This window comes from Sus scrofa, chromosome 10 (genome assembly GCF_000003025.6).
Source record: "Sus scrofa isolate TJ Tabasco breed Duroc chromosome 10, Sscrofa11.1, whole genome shotgun sequence".
In the NCBI taxonomy this organism is placed as follows: Eukaryota; Metazoa; Chordata; class Mammalia; order Artiodactyla; family Suidae; genus Sus; species Sus scrofa.
This window is the reverse complement of record NC_010452.4, coordinates 46,671,266-46,691,820: the sequence shown is the minus strand read 5'-3', so window position 1 is coordinate 46,691,820 and position 20,555 is coordinate 46,671,266. Positions and strand designations below refer to the sequence as shown.

The following is a 20,555-nucleotide window of genomic DNA, read 5'->3' as shown; positions in this document are numbered from 1 at the left end:
GTAAATAAGCTCACCCAGTATATTAAAAGGTGACAGGATCTGTTGTGCATTAAATCTTTGAGTGTCATAGCTGTATTTTTGACTTTCTGGGCTAGAGACTCAAGCATAAAGGGAACACACAGGAATTCCCACTGTGACACATTGGGCTCAGTGGTGTCCTGGGAGGGCTGGGACATAGGTTTGATCCCTGGGTTAGGGATCCAGGGTTGCTGCAGCTGCAGTGTGGGTCGAGAGTGCGGCTCAGATCTGATCCCTGACCCGGGAGCTCCGCATGTTGCGGGGCAGCTAAAAATCCCCAAAGGAACACACATATCCTAAGAATAGTAAGATTTCTTAAAAAATCCCTCAAGCAATTTTTTTGTCCAGAAACAAATCTGAAATACCTGTTTACAGCTTTACTCACTCTTCTATGTACATATACACATATCTGTGTGCGTGCATAAATAAGATTGAGAGGCAGAGAGAGGAAGTTCCCCTGTGGCACAGCAGGTTAAGGATCCAGAGTTGCCACAGCAGCTGTGGCACAGGCTGCAAGTGTGGCATAGGTTTGATCCCTGGCCTGGGAACTTCCACACTCTGCAAGCACAACCAAAAAAAAAAAAAAAAAGAAAAGAAAAAAGAGAGAAGACAGCTGACCTTTTTTTGTTACAGTTCATAGCCCCCCAATTTTTTTTTTTTTTTTAAAGACCGCACCTGTGGCAGATGGAAGTTCCCAGGCTAGGGGTCAAATGGGATTTACAGTGGCTGGCCTACGCCACAGCCTCAGCAATGCCAGATCCAAGCACAGTCTGCGACCTACACTGCAGCTCACAGCAACACTGGATTCTTAACCCACTAAGTGGGGCAAAGGATTGAACCCTTGTCCTGAGCCACAATGTCAACTCCTGCAGCCCCACTTTTTTTTTTTTTTATGGATTAATAAACTTTGTTAGAGCCGTTTTAGGCTCACAGCCAAGCTGAGCAGGGTACAGAGTTCCCATCCACCTCTGCCCTCCCACCCCAAACCCCACCACAACCTCTACTGCTATCAACCGTCTGCATTCAGTCATTTAAAAGAGCTCCTCTTAACCGTGATTCTTGAAAAAGCAACCCATCAACACTGACAAGGACAAGCTTCAACACGTACCTGTCGTAGATCCGAATGTTGGCAGGGATGGCACTGATGAACCCCACTAGTTTCTTGTTTGAAGACACCCTGACCCCACAGTGCCACTGGAGGAGCCAGCCTGGGGGACGCAGGGCCCTGAAGCCAACGCAGGTGAGGAAAACAGATGCTGGTTAGCGTCCAAGAAAACAGGGACAGACAGAGACAGGCCAACCCCCGCCCCCTCCCCAAGCCCCACCAGGCACCTGCGACCGGCCAGACTCACCACAACAGGAATTCCGGCGAATAGTCAAACCGGAACATGTTGTCGTCGTCCTCCACATAATTCTCGTTCAACAGAGTGTACAACTCCCGGAGCTGCAAGACCGAACGAGCGTCCTGCCTATGGTGCCCGCGACCCGCGCGGGAGCAACCCCCGCCAATGCCAGGCGCTGGGTTCAATGCACTCACCACTTCGGCGTTGCCCAAATCTAACGTGTCCCACATGAAACCCTGTGGCAGGGAATACGGCTCCTGACGCACGTTTTCTTTATCAGCTTCAATTGCACCGTGAGACGTTATCACTTCATCTGGAGAAGAGAAAAGAGAAGGAGAAAAAGACAAAAAGAGAGACAATTCAATTACAAAGTATTCTGATGATCCCAAAAGGTCAGTTATGTGAAACAAAATGTTTTGGGCTCTTGGGCTTAATGTCACCTTGAAAAATAACGGGACTCTGAGGAGTTCCTGTTGTGGCGCAGCGGAAGTGAACCTGACTAGGAACCATGAGGTTGCAGGTTCAATCCCTGGCCTCGCTCAGTGGGTTAAGGATCCGGCGTTGCCGTGGGCTGTGGTGTAGGTTGCAAACACGGCTCAGATCCTGCGTTGCTGCACCTGTGATGTAGGCGGGCAGCTGCACCTCTGATTCGACCCCTGGGAACTTCCATATGCCTTGGGTGCAGCCCTAAGAAGCAAAAAAAAAAAAAAAAAAAAAAAACCAAAAAAACAAGACTATGAAACAGGGTGGTTATGTAACAGTGGACAGTAACTGCTATCTCACCAGTTAAATAAAAGAAGAAATCCTCGGTTGCCAAAAGACCAACTGGACATTACAAAACAACAGTGATTTCTCAGTTTCAAGCCCGAGACTGCAGCGAATCACACAGTACCACTGCCGCCAATGCAAGTTTGCCAGGACAGGGCAGCCTTGCAGAGGTTTTAACTGTGCCTGTCTACAAATGGTGGCGGGGCGGGGTGGGGTGTGTGTGTGCTGCAATGACCTCTGACCCCTCCCAGCAAAATCTGAAATTAATTTCAGGACTGTTCATGTCTATCTGGGCTGCTGGCAGCATGGCTCAAGTCACTGATGTTTCTAGTGGTTTCCACAATGGTGCCTTTTTCCAGCTCCTCCTCCTCAGCTTCCCAATGTGGCTGGGATAAAACTCAGGCCCTTGACTGTGGCCGCAGGCTGCCTGGTCAGCCCCAGCACATCCACCCACCCCTGCTCCCAAGGCTTCTGCCCCACGGACCTCCCTGTGGTGGCCTCTCCGCTCAGAAGGCCCATCCCCTGTCCTTGACACGTGGCCACTGGTGGTTTTCCATAGAGACGCTTATACATGGCTTTCTCACAGCAGCCTGCCCGGACTAGAGCATCTCCCTACCCGGAGGACGGCCTTCCCACCTGACCACAGTTTACCCCACTTTCCTACTGTCGTTTCCCAGGCTGTGCCTTTAGTGACAGACACGCACATGTATCTGTGGAATAAATGACCTTCAGGTACATGTCCCCCATCGGCCTTTTTACAGGAGGGTGTCATGGGTTTCTACTGGCCCCCAAGGGGTTTTTCTCTTCTTACTAATTCCTTTGTAGTTTCTTTTTCACTTTTTTTTTGGGGGGGGGGCTTTTTAGGGCAACACCCACAGCATATGGGACATTCCTGGGCTAGGGGAAGAATCAGAGCTGCAATGAGGCCTACACCACAGCCACAGCAATGCAGGATCCGAGCTGCATCTGCTACCTATACCAAAGCTTGTGGCAACGCTGGATCCTTAACCCACTGAATAAGGCCAGGGATTGAACCTGCATCCTTACGGATACTACCTTGGGTTCTTAACCCATTGAGCCACAGTGGGAACTCCCTGACTTGGTACTTTGATCTCCACTCTACCAGCTCCCCTCCAGGTCAGCCCTGGTGTCCAGACTCCCTTGAGGTCCGTTGGGAGTCACTTAGGGCTTAGCTAATGCATCAATAACATCAGGGGACAATTGCTCTCAAGCAGCTCCAAACAGCTGGGTGTGTCTGAACTGGGACGAAGAAGCAGTGTTCCCCCTGACTTTCAAACATTCTCCCCAACCTCAGGCTCCCTTTTCTGCCATTAACCTGGCATTGCCTTCATCGAGGTGCATAGGGAACATTCTAGGAACCCAAGAACCCTGCAAGGATTTGGGGAAGGAGCCCAAATGAGCTCAGCAGTGGGGCTGTCTTCCTGGAAAGGTGCGAGGGATTAGATGCCAGCTGAGAGCAGCCTTCTGCTCCCCTGGGCAGTGGTGCAAAAGCTACCAGCACTACTTAGCCACACCCAATACATTCACATCAAGAAATCTAGGAGTTCCCATTGTGGTGCAGCAGAAACGAATCCGACTAGTATCCACGAGGATGCAGGTTCGATCCCTGGCCTTGCTCAGCGGGTTGGGGATCCAGCGTTGCCTTGAGCTGTGGTGTAGGTCGCAGACACGGCTTGGATCCTGTGTTGCTGTGGCTGTGGTGTAGGCTGGCAACTGCAGCTCCAATTCAACCCCTAGCCTGGGAACTTTCATATGCTATGGGTGTGGCCCTAAAAAGCAAAAAGAAAAGAAAAAAGAAATCGATATCCCTGTAGCTAACGGCCCCTCAATCCAACGTCATTTAAAATCCTGTAAATTCATTCTATAGAGCCATCCTTCTCTTCTAGGTGCATCTCTAGAGCCAGAAAGGAAAACTCTAGTGAAGACAATTTTTTTCTTATTTCTTTTTTTTGTCTTTTTGCTATTTCTTGGGCTGCTCCCGTGGCATATGGAGGTTCCCAGGCTAGGGGTTGAATCTGAGCTGTAGCCACCGGCCTACACCAGAGCCACAGCAACGCGGGATCTGAGCCGAGTCTGCAACCTACACCACAGCTCATGGCAATGCCCTATCGTTAACCCACTGAGCAAGGCCAGGGATGGAACCCTCAACCTCATGGTTCCTAGTCGGATTCGTTAACCACTGCGCCACAACGGGAACTCCAATTTTTTTATTTCTTTCACATACTGAAGTGCATACTTTTGAAGCTACTTGGGGTGGGTGTGGGTGGGAAAGGAACAATCACTTTTTTTTTTTCTCAGCCGCCCCTGAGGCATGTAGAGTTCCCTGGCCACCGATCAAATCCCAGCTGGAGCTGCGACCTCCACAACAGCTGCAGCAATGCTGGATTTCTGACTCACAGTTCTGGGGCCAGGGATCGAACTCGTGTTTCCACAGAGACAAGCTGGATCATTAACCCTCTGTGCCATGGCAGGAACCCCCAGGAATGGTCACTTTAAAAAAGTGTGAGGAGTTTCCTCTTGTGGTTCAAGTGGGTTACGAGCCTGACTGGTATCTATTCGGATATGAGTTCGATCCCTGGCCTCACTCAGTGAGTTAAGGATCCGGTGTTGCCATGAGCTGTGGTGTAAGTTGCAGATGCAGCTTGGATCTGGTGTTGCTGTGGCTGTGGTATAGGCAGGCAGCTGCGGCTCCAATTGGACCCCTAGCCTGGTAACTTCCATATGCCGAGGGTGTGGACCTAAAAAAATAAAAATAAAAAAATAATACTTAGTAATAAACCTAAGAAAATAAATGTAGAATGTATATGGGGGAGCTATAAAACATTGCTGAAAGACATTAAATACCATTACTTTAGAAATGGAAAGACGTGCCATGTTCACAGGCTGGCAGGCAGTTTTGTTAAGATGGTAAAACTGAAATGAATCTGCAGATTCCCACATAATCTCTATCAGAATTCCAGCTGTCTTTTTTTGTGGAAACTGACAGTGATTCTGAATTAAAAAAAAAAAAAAAAAAAAAGGATGGGGCAGGCCAAATAGGAAAGGATGAGGCTGATTACAGAGAATTTTACATGACATAAAATTCTTACAAAGGCCTTCACAAGGGGACCCAGTGTCCTTATTATACTAGAATTTTACCACATTGGTAATAATTAACCTCATGGGCGAGGGTTCAGAATCCTATTGTTCAAAAGAGCAAAACCTTCCATCTCAGTAAGATTTAATAGGGCAAATCTTCTGTGTCTTTTGGGATAAGTGAGTTGAGAGACTGCTAAAAATCTACATAGAAAAAAAACAACTCCATGAAGATCAGAATCAAAAATCTGGAGATGGGGGAGACCTCTCTTTTATAGATATATTTAAGACACTAATGTCTGAAGTGTGAGGAAACTATAGATTTTTTATAGGGAGAGAAATTAGATAAAAATTGTTGTTGCCAAAAGCCAATGTCACCACCCAATATTTATTTTAAGAAGAGAAATACTACTTTTGCTTAAATTTCGAACCTGTGGTCTGAAACAAATGACAGAAGTGAAGTCAAGCGTCTTTTGTGTTTTTTGTCTGTTGTTAACCCAGCTTTGTTTGGGGAGAGGGAGGGGGGAGGCGAAACAGGCTTACTTAGTTTGGGTACCGGCTGTGTGTCCCAAAACTGGTATCTGTGTTTGGCAGCCTCATCAATGTTCCTGGCGGGGCCCTGGCATGCGGATAACAGCTCCATTGCCCTCTGGATATCCTGCAACTTCTGCATGGGAATGGTGGCATTCTACAACGGCAAAGACACACAGACACAAAATATGAGGAAGCTGCTCCCAAACCTGGGGCAGGTGCATGTGGCCCTGCCTCAGAGACGACAGCGTTCACTGGAAAAAGGCACAATCCTCCCCTAAGCCCGGACCTTGGGCTCAAGTACGCTAACATCTTAAAACAGAAGCAAACGTTATGACATTAAAGGCAGCAACAGTTCTATAGGTTTAACGGAGCAGTTCTACGGGCACAGGTGGAGCAGCGGAGAGGGGTGAGTGCAACACAAATGTGACTATCACAGGGCAGCCTGTTGGCCTCTAGCCCTGGTTTCACTGCTGGGGTTAAGGCTCGGCAGGAGCAACGTGTGGACAAAGGAAATAACTTCTAGAATGGAAACCAGGCAGCCAAGGGAAATTTTCAGTCATAAGGAGAAAGAGAGAAATCCGAATTTAGTGCTGAGCTGGGGAAGAAGTTCATCAAGAAAGGATGCTTTTCTCCTGGACCACTTTCTGCCCTCTCCTAATTCTGATGCTCCTCCAGAAGCAAACTTCCAACAAGGATCTGCAGTTTCGTCTATGAATTCAGGTCCTTTTGCAACCATAGCCTGTTCTCCCCAAGCCAAGGGGTGAGAATAACCTCTCTTTTAAGTAAAACGTATTCTCTCAAGGGCCAGGCAAGTAAAATGTATAAAATTGATAATGTCTTCAAATTCTGAAGTCCTTCTTCAAAACCAACATTCCTAACATCTCTGTAGACTCTTAGCTCTTTTTCTTCTTTTTTTTGGGGGGGGAATCTCTTAAATAATACTTCATAAAGAAATGAAACTATTCTTGAAATGAGGGAGTGGTAGGTAGGGCTGAATATGGAAATTGGTGAGTTTTTCCGATATGTTAAATTATTTTTTTATTTTTTTTTTTGCTTTTTAGGGCTGCACCTTTAGCATATGGACGTTCCCAGGCTAGGGGTCAAATTGGAGCTACAGCTGCCAGCCTACGCCACAGCCACAGCCACTCAGAATCTGAGCCGCGTCTGCCACCTACACCACAGCTCATGGCAATGCTGGATCCTTAACCCACTGAGCGAGGTCAGGGATTGAACTCGCATCCTCATGGATATTAGCTGGGTTTATAACTCACTGAGCCAAAACAGGAACTCCCAATATGTCAATTATTGATTAGTTTCAGGATTTTAATGCCAGACAAAGGATGATCTCTTCACTGTAGCTCAGGAATGGTCAGAAGGAATCTCACAGCCCCTCGAGGCTTCTGCCTGCCAGCACCGTGGGGACCAAGGAAAGGTACTATGGACCCTCAGTGGTTTATCAACAGCAGCTCTGTTCAGTTTTGAATCTGAAGTCTGTGGTCTGAAACAAATCCTTTAATCTGGGAGGCTTACTTAGTTTGACCCAGTACAAAACAGGGTTTATTTAATACAGACCGTCCTGTGGTTGCTTTACTCCCCGGGTTCTCCGAAGATTCTTGCCACTAAAATGATTCTAAGAAACAAAGTGCTAGGGTCTAAACAGAGGCAGGTGAAAGACTTAATGTCTCCACTTAGAAGTCTAATAGCATCACCCAGAACTGCCACAAATTATGTAAACTGTTTCACTTATATTTTGATTGAAGTCTAAATCATAAGTTGTATGTCAATTACACACAGTAATTTAACAAAACAGTTTTGTTTTTCTAATTGATTATATTTTTAGATTTGATTTCTCGCTCTTTTTTTCTTTTCATTTTTGTCCACCCTGCGACATATGGAGTTCGCAGACCAGGGATCAGATCCAAGCCACAAGTCTCGACCTAAGCCACAGCTGTGGCAATGCTGGATCCTTAACCCACTGTGCCAGACGAGGGGTCAAACCTGCATCTCAGTGCTCCCAAGACACTGGCAATCCCACTGCGTCACATCAGGAACTCCTATTTTTAGATTTCTTTTGTTTGGGTCTCTTTTGAGCCTCCCCGACAGAAGTCACTGCTAGCAAAGTGGAATTTCCATCCACTTGAACCCACAACAACACTATCGATCAGGAGACCTAAAACTTCATTAAGAAGTGAGAGCCTATTTCAACTAATAATGCTTGAACGTGCATCTATTTATCTTATGGCCAAGGAGAACCCAGGCTTACAAAAATATACCTACAGTGTCTGCACCGAATTTGCCATGGTAATTCTTCTTCCTGCTATGAGTTAAATCCTCTAACACAAACATATCAAACTCCAACCATTTTGTGCCAAATATGCATCAACATCTTTGTTCCAAAGAAACCACTGGCAATTTCCACTCCAACAAGAAGCCCTCAGAGTGGTTTCTGCCTCAGTAGTTTGACCAGCAGTCTGGACATGAAATTACCATTCATGAAATAGTCATACCCTAATGTTCACTACGAAATGCTTTCTTTTTTAAAAACTGAAGGAGTTCCCGTTGTGGCTCAGTGGGTTAAGAGCTGACTAGTACCTCTGAGGATGTGGGTTCAATCCCTGGCCTCACTCAACTGCGTTGCTGCAAGCTGTGGCGTAGGTCACAGGCGCAGCTTGGATCTGGTGTTACTGTGGCTGTGGCATAGGCTGGCAGCTGCAGCTACGATTCGACCCCTAGCCAGGGAACTTCCATATGCCACAGGTGTGGCAATAAATAGAAAAAGTAAAAATAAATAAATAAATAAATGGGAATTTTTTTTTAATAGAAGTCCACTTGATTTAGAATATATTAGCTTCAGGTGCACAACTTGGTGATTCAATATGTTTATAGGAGATACTCTTAAAGATTCAACTAAGTACAACTTACAAATCCATGGTGACAGAGCAGAAGGGAAAACTCAGCTATGATAAACTTTTAAATTTATCCATCCAGCTTCTCTGAGGCAGCACCAAACAGGGTGTTAAGAAAGGTGAAAAATGGGAGTTCCTGTCGTGGCTCAGTGGTTAACGAATCTGACTAGGAACCATGAGGTTGAGGGTTCGATCCCTGGCCTTGCTCAGTGGGCTAACGATCCGGCATTGCCATGACTTGTGGTGTAGGTTGTGGCTCTGGCATAGGCCGTGGCTACAGCTCCGATTGAACCCATAGCCTGGGAACCTCCATATGCCATGGGAGTGGCCCAAGAAATGGCAAAAAAAGACCCAAAAAAAAAAAAAAGCAAGGTGAAAATGTGTACTGACCCTGCATTACCTTCCCACTGTTATATCCCATGTGAGAGTCAGACCCACCTTTTTGTCCATACCTGCTTCTTGGGACATACTCAGAACCAGCTGTACTCTTGGCCATGATTTTTCAATTTAACACCTTGGAAAAAAAGGTCCCAGTCCTTTATCACTTAAGAAGTGTAAAGAACCTAAGTGTCATGTTATCTTGGTTCTTGAACGTAGACTAGAATATACGCTAAGCACAGTTCATTGCAATGTATGGTGTTATGTCGAGCTGGCACCAGTTTAGGGAAAGGAGCCCCAGTTTTAAAAATGTAACGAAAAGCCCACATTAAAGCAATTATGGCTTATTCTTCACTAAAAAAGAGCAGAACTTTCTACCAAAGCACGCTAGCAGTTCCTCCTGCTGCGCTTTTATAAGTGACTAGAGGGAGGGGGAAGGGCTCAACATCACCAGGGCTACGGAGATGGGTGGCAGCTGATGGTGTTGACAAAAGCGATAAGGAGACGGTCACAACCGTATTTAGTAACACCTCATTTATGTGATGAAGAATACAGTGAGAAATGGAAAAAAAAAAAAATCTCGCAAACTTACGATGTACCTGGCAGGAGTTACCTTGAACTGATGTCTGTGAATAGACTATTTATGACCTGAGAACCAAGCTGAAAAGCTAGTTAGGCTGATCTTCCTTGTCACCCCTCAAGGGGGGGGGGGCAGGGAAAAATGGGAGCAAGGAATTTTCCTTCTCCGGGATTCCTGTTAACAGGTGGTAACAAAACAACAACAATAACGAAGTTACTTGCGAGACTCCCTCAAGGTCTTATGATGTAAACTTTGTGCAAGAAAAAAAATTTTAGACCCCACAGAACATGCACAAAGGTAACCATTGCTTTCTAATGGTTAGCGTATAAAATGCACGCAATGAAGATGGTCCAACTGCAACCCCCTTGCAAGCTGGGGAGAAGGCACTGCCTGCATTGCGCAGAGGCGGTGAGCTTAAGGAGGCACAGGGCCTGGCAAAGACACACAGCCCCAGAGCCCCGGGGGCCAGGGCTGAGTTCCTACGCTGTCCCATGTGCTACTGGACTTTCTTAGAGCTACAACAATCCGATCGTCTGTTTTGCTGTACTTCTCACTCTACCCCTTTGCGCTGTGAGGTGCTGGCATGGAGGGCTCTATGCTTCGCTGGGACCACTGCACAAGGGTGATAGGGGTGGCCCCAAGGGGAAGGGGCACCTGGCACTGGTACCTCCAGAGGCTTACAAGACACGGGACCTGGCCAGACAACGTCTGGTTTGGTCTAAAATGGATGTTTCTGTGGAGGGAATGTCAAGAGCTATTTCCCATGTGGCAGTGGGATTCAGGACAGCCACTGCAGGTGGGTCCTCTTCCAAGTCACTGTGAGACTTACTCAGGGCTGTTCCTGCTGCAATCTGTGGCCGGATGGTGCTATGCTACTCAGGTAATTAGACACCCAGAAAAATGAAAGTGTGAATATGTTCTGAACAAAAAGGAATCAAATATTAAGTATAACTTAAAAAAAAAAAAAAACCCACAAACCTAACAAGGTCACACTAAGATCTTCTAGGACTACAACCTATGTACTGCTTTGCTGAGAAGATGGGAAAATGCAGGCCGAATCCACATCGGTGCAAAAGCCCAGCTAGGACCTCCTGGTTATCTGGGGAGGCTGTCAATTCTGCAGGCATCAGTGCCACTCCAGACACAGTCACAGCAATGCCCTACCAACCCCTCTGACCTGGCAGGGCACTCAAGCTAAGCTGCACCGACCTGCCTGCACGTGCAAGAGACCGCATGGAGGTTAAAACAAATCGGTTCTCACTTTGGAAGGCTGCTGAATTTTAATCTCCTGGGAGTCAGACGCCGAGTCTGACTTGGTGCCTCCAGAATTCGGTTTCTCCTTTTTTCTCTTCTGTTTCTTCTTTTTCTTCTTGGCACCCAAATCCCCTCCGGGACTTCTGTTAGGAAAGTCACAGAGATTGTGAAAACAACAGGTTGTTATGTAATAAGTTTGAATAGCATGAAATTAACCATTTAGGAAAAACACATGTTATACACAGGAGGGAATGACTATTTTATGGTGTACAATGTTATGACTGTTAAGAAAAACAGGCGTTTCCACTGTGGTGCAGTGAGTTAAGAATCCTGCGTTTTCTCTTCAGCGGCTCGGGTTGCTTTGGAGATACAGGTTTGATCCCTGGCCCAGGAACTTCCATATGCTGTGTGTGCAGCCAAAAGGAAAAAAAAAAGAAAAAGAGGGAGTTCCCACTGTGGCTCAGCAGATTATGAACCCAACTAGTATCCATGAAGATGTGGGTTCAATCCCTGGCCTCGCTCAGTGGGTTAAAGATCCAGTGTTGCCATGGCTGAGGTGTAGATCAGCAGCTGCAGCTCCGATTCGACCCCTAGCCTAGCCTGGGAACTTCCATATGCCGCAGGTGCAACCCTAAAAAGCCAAAAAAAAAAAAAAAAAAGTAAAAAAATTCAGATAACCAAATATATTTTTCATGCATATTTGTACTTTTTGTTGTGTGGGTTTTTTTTTTCCCACATGCCCTCAGCATGTGGAAGTTCCTGGGCCAGGAACTGAACACACACCACAGCAGCAAGCAGCAACCCGAGCTCCTGCAGTGACAACTCTGGATCCTTAACCCACTGAACCCACCAGGGCTGGCTCACAGCTCCCCAAGCCCTTGGAATTTCCTAAGAGAACTTAAAGGTTTCTTTATGTCATGTTAAAGAGGTGACTTTTGGTAGCATTTAAGGATGGGGGCTGGTTGCCAGGGCAGCCAACCCTGTGAGAAAGTTGGAAATTTTGGTTCCACCCCCCTGACCTCAGGGAGGGCAGATAGCCTGGAGGTCCAATCAGACACCAATGGCCAATGATCTAATCAAGCAGCCTAAGTAAAGGAAGCCCCCATAAAAACCCAAAAGGGGGGGAGTTCAGAGGGCTTCCAGGTTAGTGAACACATGGAAGTTTGGAGAATGTGGTGCCTGGGCAAAGAGTGCAAGCTCCACGTTCCCGTCCCACACTTTGCTGTCTGCAGCGCTTCCATCTGGCTGTTCCTGAGTTATTTCCTTTTGTAGTTAACAGGTGATCTACTCAGTAAATGTTTGTCTGAATTCCACGAGCTGCTCTAACAAATTAATCGAATCTGCAATGAACATACAGGTGAGTGTATCTTTTTCAAGGGCAGTTTGGTCCAGATATATGCCCAAGAGTGGAGATTTCTGGGTCATATGGTAGTTCACACTATTTCCAATAGCCAACACGCGGAAACAACCTAAATGTCCATCGGGAGATGAATGGATTAATAAGATGTGGAATATATACACAAGGGAATACTACTCGGCCATAAAAAAGAACAAAATAATGCCATTTGCAGCAACATGGATGAAGAGCCTCTCATAGTGAGCGAAGTAAGTCAGAAAGAGAAAGACAAATACCGTATGATATCACTTATATCTGGAATCTAATATACAGCACAAACAAACTTTTCCACAGAAAAGAAACTCATGGACTTGGAGAAGAGACCTGTGGTTGCCAAGGGGGAGGGGAGGGAGTGGGATGGACAAGGAGCTTGGGGTTAGTAGATGCAAACTACTGAATCTGGAGTGGATAAGCAACGAGGTCCTGCTGTATAGCACAGGGAACTATATCTAGATGGAGGATAATGTGAGAAAAAGAATACATGTATGTATATAGGTGTATGTGTGTGTGTGACTGGGTCACTTTGCTGTATAGTAGAAAAATAACAGAACACTGTAAACCAACTATAAATCATTAAAAAATTAATTGAATCTAAGGAGAGGGGTCTTTGGAACCTTCCATCTGTAGCCTAGTCAGAAGCACACGTAACAAACTAAAATTGCAACGCAAGAGGCAATTGAGGGAGCCCTCAACCTGTGGAATCAGATGCTGTCTCTGGATAGACGGTGTCAGAACTGAGTTGAATTGTAGGACACCTGGCTGGTGTCTTGAGCATTGCTAGGTGTTATGGGGGGAGCCCCCACCCTACCCCCCAGCCCCACTGGAATTGGCTCCAGGAACCCAGAAGAAAATATGTCTACACTCAGTCACCCTGCAGGGTGCCTAGATGTCATTTAAGCAGGAAAACTGTAGCTATAAACTTTATCACAGAGATCAAACAGCTTTCATACTTATCACTGTTCCACGCATTTATTTTTTAGTCAGCCTTTTAAGGGAGGCTTACATGTTGTAAAATACATCATTATAAACATCTCTTAGGTACAACCAACCACTAATCTTGACACTACAGAACCAAAAAAAAAAGTGCTTCTCTACAGAGGAGGAAAATTTTCCTGATAAAGACTTTTATTAGTGGTATTAACAATAAAAAATTCTATGTGGAAAAAAAATGTTCACTGGTAAAACATTTCTTTTTGGAACCCCTGTCATCTCAGAGCTGTCATTTTCTGAAAAACCAGAAGACCCACAAGGAGATCTGAAGTGTCCATTTCTAGAGTTCCCTGGTGGCTGAGGGGGCTAAGGATCTGGTGTTGTCACTGCTGTGGTGCAAGTTTGATCCCTGGCCTGGGAACTTCTGCATGTTGCAGGCACAGCCCTCCAAAGTTAAAAAATAAGTAAAATTTCCATTTCTTTGGGCCTATACTACCAGAGTATTCCCAGAAGATAAATTCAACTTTAGAGTCAGAGGTTATAATTACATTATCACTTGATTCAGAAAAAAGTGATGGAAATAATCAGTTCTGTTCTACTGTTCTTACTTATTAGCTCTATCTGTTCCTACCTATTTTCTTTCTTCTTCTTCTTCTTTTTTTTTTTTTCCAGGGAGGCACCTGCGGCATATGGAAGTTCCCCGGCTAGGGGTCAAATAGGAGCCATGGCTGCCAGACTATGCCACCGCCATCCCCACTGCCACACGGGATCACAGCCACATCTGCAACCTACACCACAGCTCACGGCAACACCGGATCCTTAATCCACTGAGCAAGGCCAGGGAGCGAACCCATATCCTCATGGATCCTAGTCAGGCTCCTTATCTGCTGAGTCACAACAGGAACTCCTCTTTCTTGAACTTTTGCCTAATTATCAAGTACATACTCATTACACATGACACAAATGTCATTAATGTATTTTGGCAGAGAAAAATCCCCTCATGTTTCTGGCAGACAGAGGAGCCAGAATAACAGCCAATAGTGTTTCTGGTATGAATTCTTCTAAAATAGTCTTTCTTTATCTTCTTTTCTTTTTCTTTTTTTCAGGGCTGCACCCACGGCATATGGAGGTTCCTAGGCTAAGGGTCAGATTGGAGCTGCAGCTGCCGGCCTACGCCACAGCCAGCGCAACACCAGATCCGAGTCATGTCTGTGACTTACACCACAGTTCATGGCAACACTGGATCCTTAACCCAGTGAGCGAGGCCAGGGATGGAACCTGCGTCCTCTTGGATGCTAGTCAGATTCGTTTCCACTGAGCCACGATGGGAACTCCCGTCTTTCTTCTTTAAGCATGCTTTTGTTTTCACTACAAGTAAGTTTTAAACAAAAATTGCATCTTCAACAGACTATTTTGAAACTTGGCTTTTTTCCTCCTTCCACTCAACAATGTGCCTTGGACTTCTTTTTATGTCAGGATGTTTTGAGCTACCTCATTCCTTTTCAGCAACTAGATAGCATTTGATCGTGAAGTTCGTCATATTTTATGTAACCACTCCTACATTCAAACTGTTACTGCAGGAGTCCCCTGATGGCCTGGTGGGTTAAAGATCTGGCATTGTCACTGCTGTGGCTTGGGTCACTGCTGTGACACAAGTATGATTCCTGGCCCAGGAACTTCCGTGTGCTGTGGGTGCTGCCAAAAAAATGCTGCTGCCAAAAATATCCTGGTACTTCCATCTTTGTGCATTCACGATGCTATGTCCAAAAGTGCTAGTAGGGCCAAAATGCGACATCAGAGGGCATGCACATTTTTAGTTTTAGTTGCTAGGTAAGCCCACTTTAGGAAATACACCAATTTCCACTCCACCAACAGTAAATCAAACAGTTTCTAGTTCTGTATGTAAGAAGCTCACAAGTCACCACTCCATCCCAGCAGACTGAAAAATTCTTCTGAGATCCCTAAGAGAGGCAAGGACACAGGACAAACTGCTGCCCCCTAAGATTGGAGGGAGAGGCGAATACAGGCAGTTGCGGCTTCCGGGAGCAGAGTCTCCATGGGAACCAGGGCTCAGGCAGGCACACCTGGACTGTCATTCACGTGGTGCTAGAGGTGACAGGTGGACAAGTCTGAGAGTCACAACCTCAGCCACAGGGGTCTCTTGCACTTCCCTGAGTTTTAACACCCCCACCCCTGCCCGCGCCCCGGGAGCCCAATCAAGTTCCCACAGTAGACAGCAGAGAAAAATCCCCTGTTTCTGGCAGACAGAGGGGAAGCAGAATCATTTTTTAAAGTGACTTTCATTCCATTTTACTTTTTCTTTTTAGGGCTGCACCCAGAGCACATGTGACCAGGGGTCGAATCGGAGCTGCAGCTGCCAGCCCACACCAGAGCCACAGCAACGCCAGATCTGAGCAATATCTGTGACCTACACCACAGCTCACAGCCACGTTGGATCCTTAACCCACTGAGCAAGGCCAGGGATCAAACCCATGTCCTCATGGAGACTAGTAGGGGTCTTAACCCACAGAGCCACAAAGGGAACTCTTTTTATTTTAATTAGTTTCATTAAAGGTCTACAGTGACAGACTAGAGCTATAAAGATGAACACAGGCATTCCCGTCATGGCTCAGTGGTTAGCGAATCCGACTAGGAACCATGAGGTTGCGGGTTCAATCCCTGGCCTTGCTCACTGGGTTAAGGATCTGGCATTGCCAGTGAGCTGTGGTGTAGCTTGCAGATGCGGCTCGAATCCTGTGTTGCTCTGGCTCTGGCGTAGGCCGGCAAAACAGCTCCGATTCGACCCCTAGCCTGGGAACCTCCATATGCTGTGGGAGCAGCCCTAGAAATGGCAAAAAGCAAAAAAAAAAAAAAAAAGGAACACAGAGCTGGTCTACCCTTGAGGAGCTGACCGTCAAGTGGCGAGAGTGGACATACAGCTTAACAACTTCACAAGTGCTCTAGTACAGGTCAGAACTATATGCACATACAGGTCAGAACTATATGCACACTCCCCTCTTCCCTGCCATCTTTCTCCTGGCTTTTGGGGTGATCTGATTAATGATGCAAATGGGACCATATTAAGCCCTTGTTTGAAATCCTTTACTTGCTACTCCCCTGATTTCGGATGAAACTCCAAACAAGAGGAATCACTGTTTTTGTTTTGTCTTTTTAGGGCCGCACCCACAGCATATGGAGGTTCCCAGGCTAGGGGTCTAAGTGGAGCTACAGCTGCCAGCCTATGCTAGAGCCACAGCAATGCCAGATCCGAACCACGTCTGCCACCTACACCACAGCACACAGCAGCAGAGGATCCTTAATCCACTGAGCGAGGGCAGGGATCAAACCTGCATCCTCATGGATGCTTGTCAGATTTGTTTCTGTAGAGCCGAGATGGGAACTCCAAGAGGAATCATTTCTGAAACAATCTAGACATCTGGTGCTTCCTAACACCCGTACCACAGCCTCACTGATCTGGGGAAGGGAAAAACTCAACTCCATCCCCTTTCAGCTGTCCTCTCCTGCATTTGCGTGGCCACCATGCAGAGGCACAGGGTCACTAAGAGACCTGATCACCAGCCCTTAAACAGCTTCCCGCCCCACCCCCCGCTCCCGCCCTCACCCCCACGTTACCAAAGCCTCTGCACAGCAGTTCCCTTGACTCAGGACATCATGTCTGGCTGCCCAGAAAAAAGACCACAAGGCACTCCAAAAGGCCAAAGATGCTGTCGGAAAGGACAGAGCATCAGAGCCCGACGTGGCACGGATGGCGGAACTGTCAGAGCGGGAATGTGAAATGTCCACGATTAACGTGCCAAAGGCCCAAGTGGATGAAGCAAGGGGCTTGAGAACGGTCAGGCAGCAGAGGGCAAAGAGACAGAAATCCTAAAAAGGAACCAAGAAGAAGCAAAAACCCTGCGACAGAAACGCAAAGCATCTCTGGGGGGCTTCCTGGTGGGCGACACGGCTGAGGATGGAATCCCTAAGCTTGAGGATGACAGCAAGGGAAACCTTATCTGGAAGCCCCCAAACCTGAGAAGCAAGGAGAACAAAGATGGACAAAACAATATCCAAGGACTGGAGGGACCACTGCGGTGGGGGGGGGGAGCCCCGCGTGGTGGGAGTGGGGGGGGGTGCGTTGTGAAGAGAGAGAGAAACAGAAGCAAAGCGTGAAGCGATATTGGCAGGATTTCCTCAGGCCAGCATCAGGCAGTAACCCATAGATCCAAGACACTCACTGTAGATTCCACTGTCCCTTCTTTAATCAGGAGTGAGGGGCGGTGTCTTTTCATGTGTTTTTAGACCATTTACATTTCCCCATGAAGAGCTCATTCATGTATGTGTTCTATTAGCCATCTTTGAAAAAAACTGCTTTGTGGGTCCCCTTTATCAAAGCATGGACGGAACCTGTCATTTATTAAGAATTTTGGGGAGGGGGGAGGGAGGGGCTGCTAGATGTAAACTGTTAGACTCAGAATGGATAAGCAATGAGCTCCTACTGTACAGCACAGGGAACCATGCCCAATCTCTTGGGCTAGAACACGATGGAAGATAGAAAAAGCATGCATATGTATATATGACTGGGTCACTATGCTTTACAGCAGAAACTGAAGGAACACTGTAAATCAATTACACTTTAATAAAAACTATGTATATATTTTTTACTCCGGGGGAGTTCCCGCTGTGGCACAATAGGATTGGCAGTGTCTCAGCAGCGCCAGGACGCAGGTTCCATCCCCACCCCAGCACAGTGGGGTTAAGGGATCCAATGATGCCACAGGTGTGGCACAGGTCACAAGTGTGACTTGGATCTGACCCCTAGCCCAGGAATTTCCATATGCCAAGGAGTGGCCAAAAAAGGGGGGAAAAATTTATGCTGGGCACTTTAATCTCATTTAATCCTTATATTTTCATTCCACTGCTTAGTCTATTGTCTACTGTTTAGATTTGAAAATACTTTATCCAATTTTGTTTTTAGCTTTCAGCTTTATTTATGGTATTTTTTCCTTGTATATCCACTTAAAATTGCTGTGGGGTCTAATATTTAATTTTATTTTACCATGTGGCTTTTTGGCTTTTAAGCCTTGTTTACAAAGGTCTTCCCTATTCCAAAATTACATAAATATCCTTTTATAAGGTTTTCTCTTTTGGTTTTATGACATTTGGAAAAAATATTTTGCTTTCTAATTCATTTGAATAAAATGCATTCAATGCGAAGGACTGTGTTCTTACTTTTCAAAAATACATTTTAAATACAAGAAAGCCCCCTTATAACATAGTTTATTATCACAGGGGTCATGCTGTGTCACCCAAAGACTAACAAGCAGATATAACAAGAGAGGCAGGAGTTCCTATTGTAGCTCAGTGGGTTAAGAAACCAACATAGTATCTGCGAGGATACAGGTTCGATCCCTGGCCTCACTCAGTGGGTTAAGGATCTGGCGTTGCTGCAAGCTGTGGCATGGAACACATATGGAGCTCAGATCTGATGTCATGGCTGTAATGTAGGCCTCAGCTGCAGCTGCCTGGGAACTTCCATATGCTGCAGGTGCAGCCATTAAAAGAAAAAGAAAAAAACAAACAACCACAGAACGGAAAGCCAAACCTGGGATGGAGATGTAAGACCCATGGTTAGGACCTCAGAAAGATCTAGGTGGTGCCCCATGGACCATTCCAGACAAAAGGCCCTCTAAGTTTCTGAAGAATGTTCCTCTTCTTTCCTGTCTCTAAAAAGCACTGCTAGGAGTTCCCATCACGGCTCAGTGGTTAACACATCTGCCTAGGAACCATGAGGTTGCGGGTTCCATCCCTGCCCTTGCTCAGTGGGTTAACGATCCGGCGTTGCCATGAGCTATGGTGTAGGTTGCAGATGCGGCTCGGATCCAGCGTTGCTGTGGCTCTAGTGTAGGCCGGCGGCTACAGCTCCGATTGGACCCCCTAGCCTGGGAATCTCCATATGCCGCAGGAGAGGCCCAAGAAATGGCAAAAAGACAAAAAAATAAAATAAAAAATTAAAAATAAATAAATAAATAAAAAGCACTGCTTCTCAATCCTCCAGCATTCAGCCTCACAGAGAGACGAGGTAGAAAAAAAGCTTATCTTGATGAAGAGATTTGTGGGTATGGCTTTTAAGTGGATTATACATTGAAACAGGAAGCTCAGGACATTTTCTTTTTTTCTTTTTTTTGTCTTTTTAGGGCCTCACTCACTGAATATGGAGGTTCCCAGACTAGGGGTGGAATCAGAGCTGCAGCCACTGGTCTATATGCCACAGCCACAGCAATGCCAGATCCTTAACCCACTGAGCAAGGCCAGGGACTGAACCTGTGTCCTTACCAATACTGGTCAGATTTATTTCTGCTAGGCCACAACAGAACTCCCCAGGACATTTTTGAAAACAATTATATCAACTTGAAAGAGAACAGAAACAAAGTGCAAAGAGGCCTTGGAACCCTTAGTGTTTTACAGGCAGGAAGCAGATGGAGAAGATCACTTAGTCAGATGCAAGGTCAGTTTTCTTTTCAAAGGATGATTTAAAGAGCAGAACTGCGAGTTTCCATTGTGGCTCAGTGGGTTAAGAACAAGACACAGTGTCCATGACGTTGTGGGTTTGGTCCCTGGCCTGCTCAGTGGGTTAAGGATCTGGCGTTGTCACAAGCTGCGGCACAGGAGGTGCAGCTTGGATCCTGAGTTGCTGTGGCTGTGGTGTAGGCCTGCAGCTGCAGCTCCGATTCAAGCCCTAGCCTGGGAACTTCCATATGCTGCAGGTGCGGCCATAAAAAAATAAAAAATGGGCAGAACCGAACGGACAGAGGCCAGAACTACGGAGAACCCCATCTCCTAAAGATTAGGCCTGAACTCAAATCAAGGGATGGGTGCCATGTTCCTGGCTGGATTTCAGACCTGCTATGGACCACTGGCTGTGCGGGGCTGCTTCCCTCTTTGGAATGGAAACAGCCACCACAGCTCTCCTGCCTCTGTCCACCCTTCCATGATGGGCACGAGGGGAGCAGTCAACATACCTACTTGGTTCAAGGGTCCTGAGATGGACCTTCAGAGGCCTCATCCACACCTAGACTTGGTTTAGATGATGAGATCCTGGGCTTCACGCCCAAACCTCACATATAAGCCAAAACACGACAGGATGTGGAGAAGGGCCTCGGGAGGGCAAATGCATTCTACCTGGGGTAGAATGGAAATCATTTTTGGCCAGAAGATGCACCAATACGTCCTTAAAGAAAAAAAAAAAAATTATGGCTGCACCCATAGCAAAGGGAAGTTCCTGGGACAGGGATTGAATCCAAGCCTCAGAGGTGAGCTATGCTGCAGCTGTGCCAACACTGGATCCTTTA

General features: G+C 46.5%; 1 protein-coding gene across 5 annotated transcripts in view; it reads right to left on the bottom strand.

Annotated features, from left to right (window-relative positions):
* NMT2 (N-myristoyltransferase 2) overlaps positions 1-20,555 on the bottom strand; it is a 75,353-nt gene that overhangs the window by 30,699 nt on the left and 24,099 nt on the right. For all 5 annotated transcript variants that reach the window (XR_002336351.1, XR_002336350.1, XR_002336349.1 and 2 more), the window contains exons 2-6: positions 10,885-11,020; positions 5,769-5,913; positions 1,556-1,674; positions 1,371-1,462; positions 1,127-1,243 (exon numbers count right to left, since the gene is read on the bottom strand). Coding sequence is in view for 2 of the 5 variants with exons in the window: in XM_021064837.1 (XP_020920496.1) it covers positions 1,127-1,243; positions 1,371-1,462; positions 1,556-1,674; positions 5,769-5,913; positions 10,885-11,020 (609 nt within the window). In the remaining 3 variants the exon portion in view is untranslated. The remainder of the gene's footprint in view (positions 1-1,126; positions 1,244-1,370; positions 1,463-1,555; positions 1,675-5,768; positions 5,914-10,884; positions 11,021-20,555) is intronic.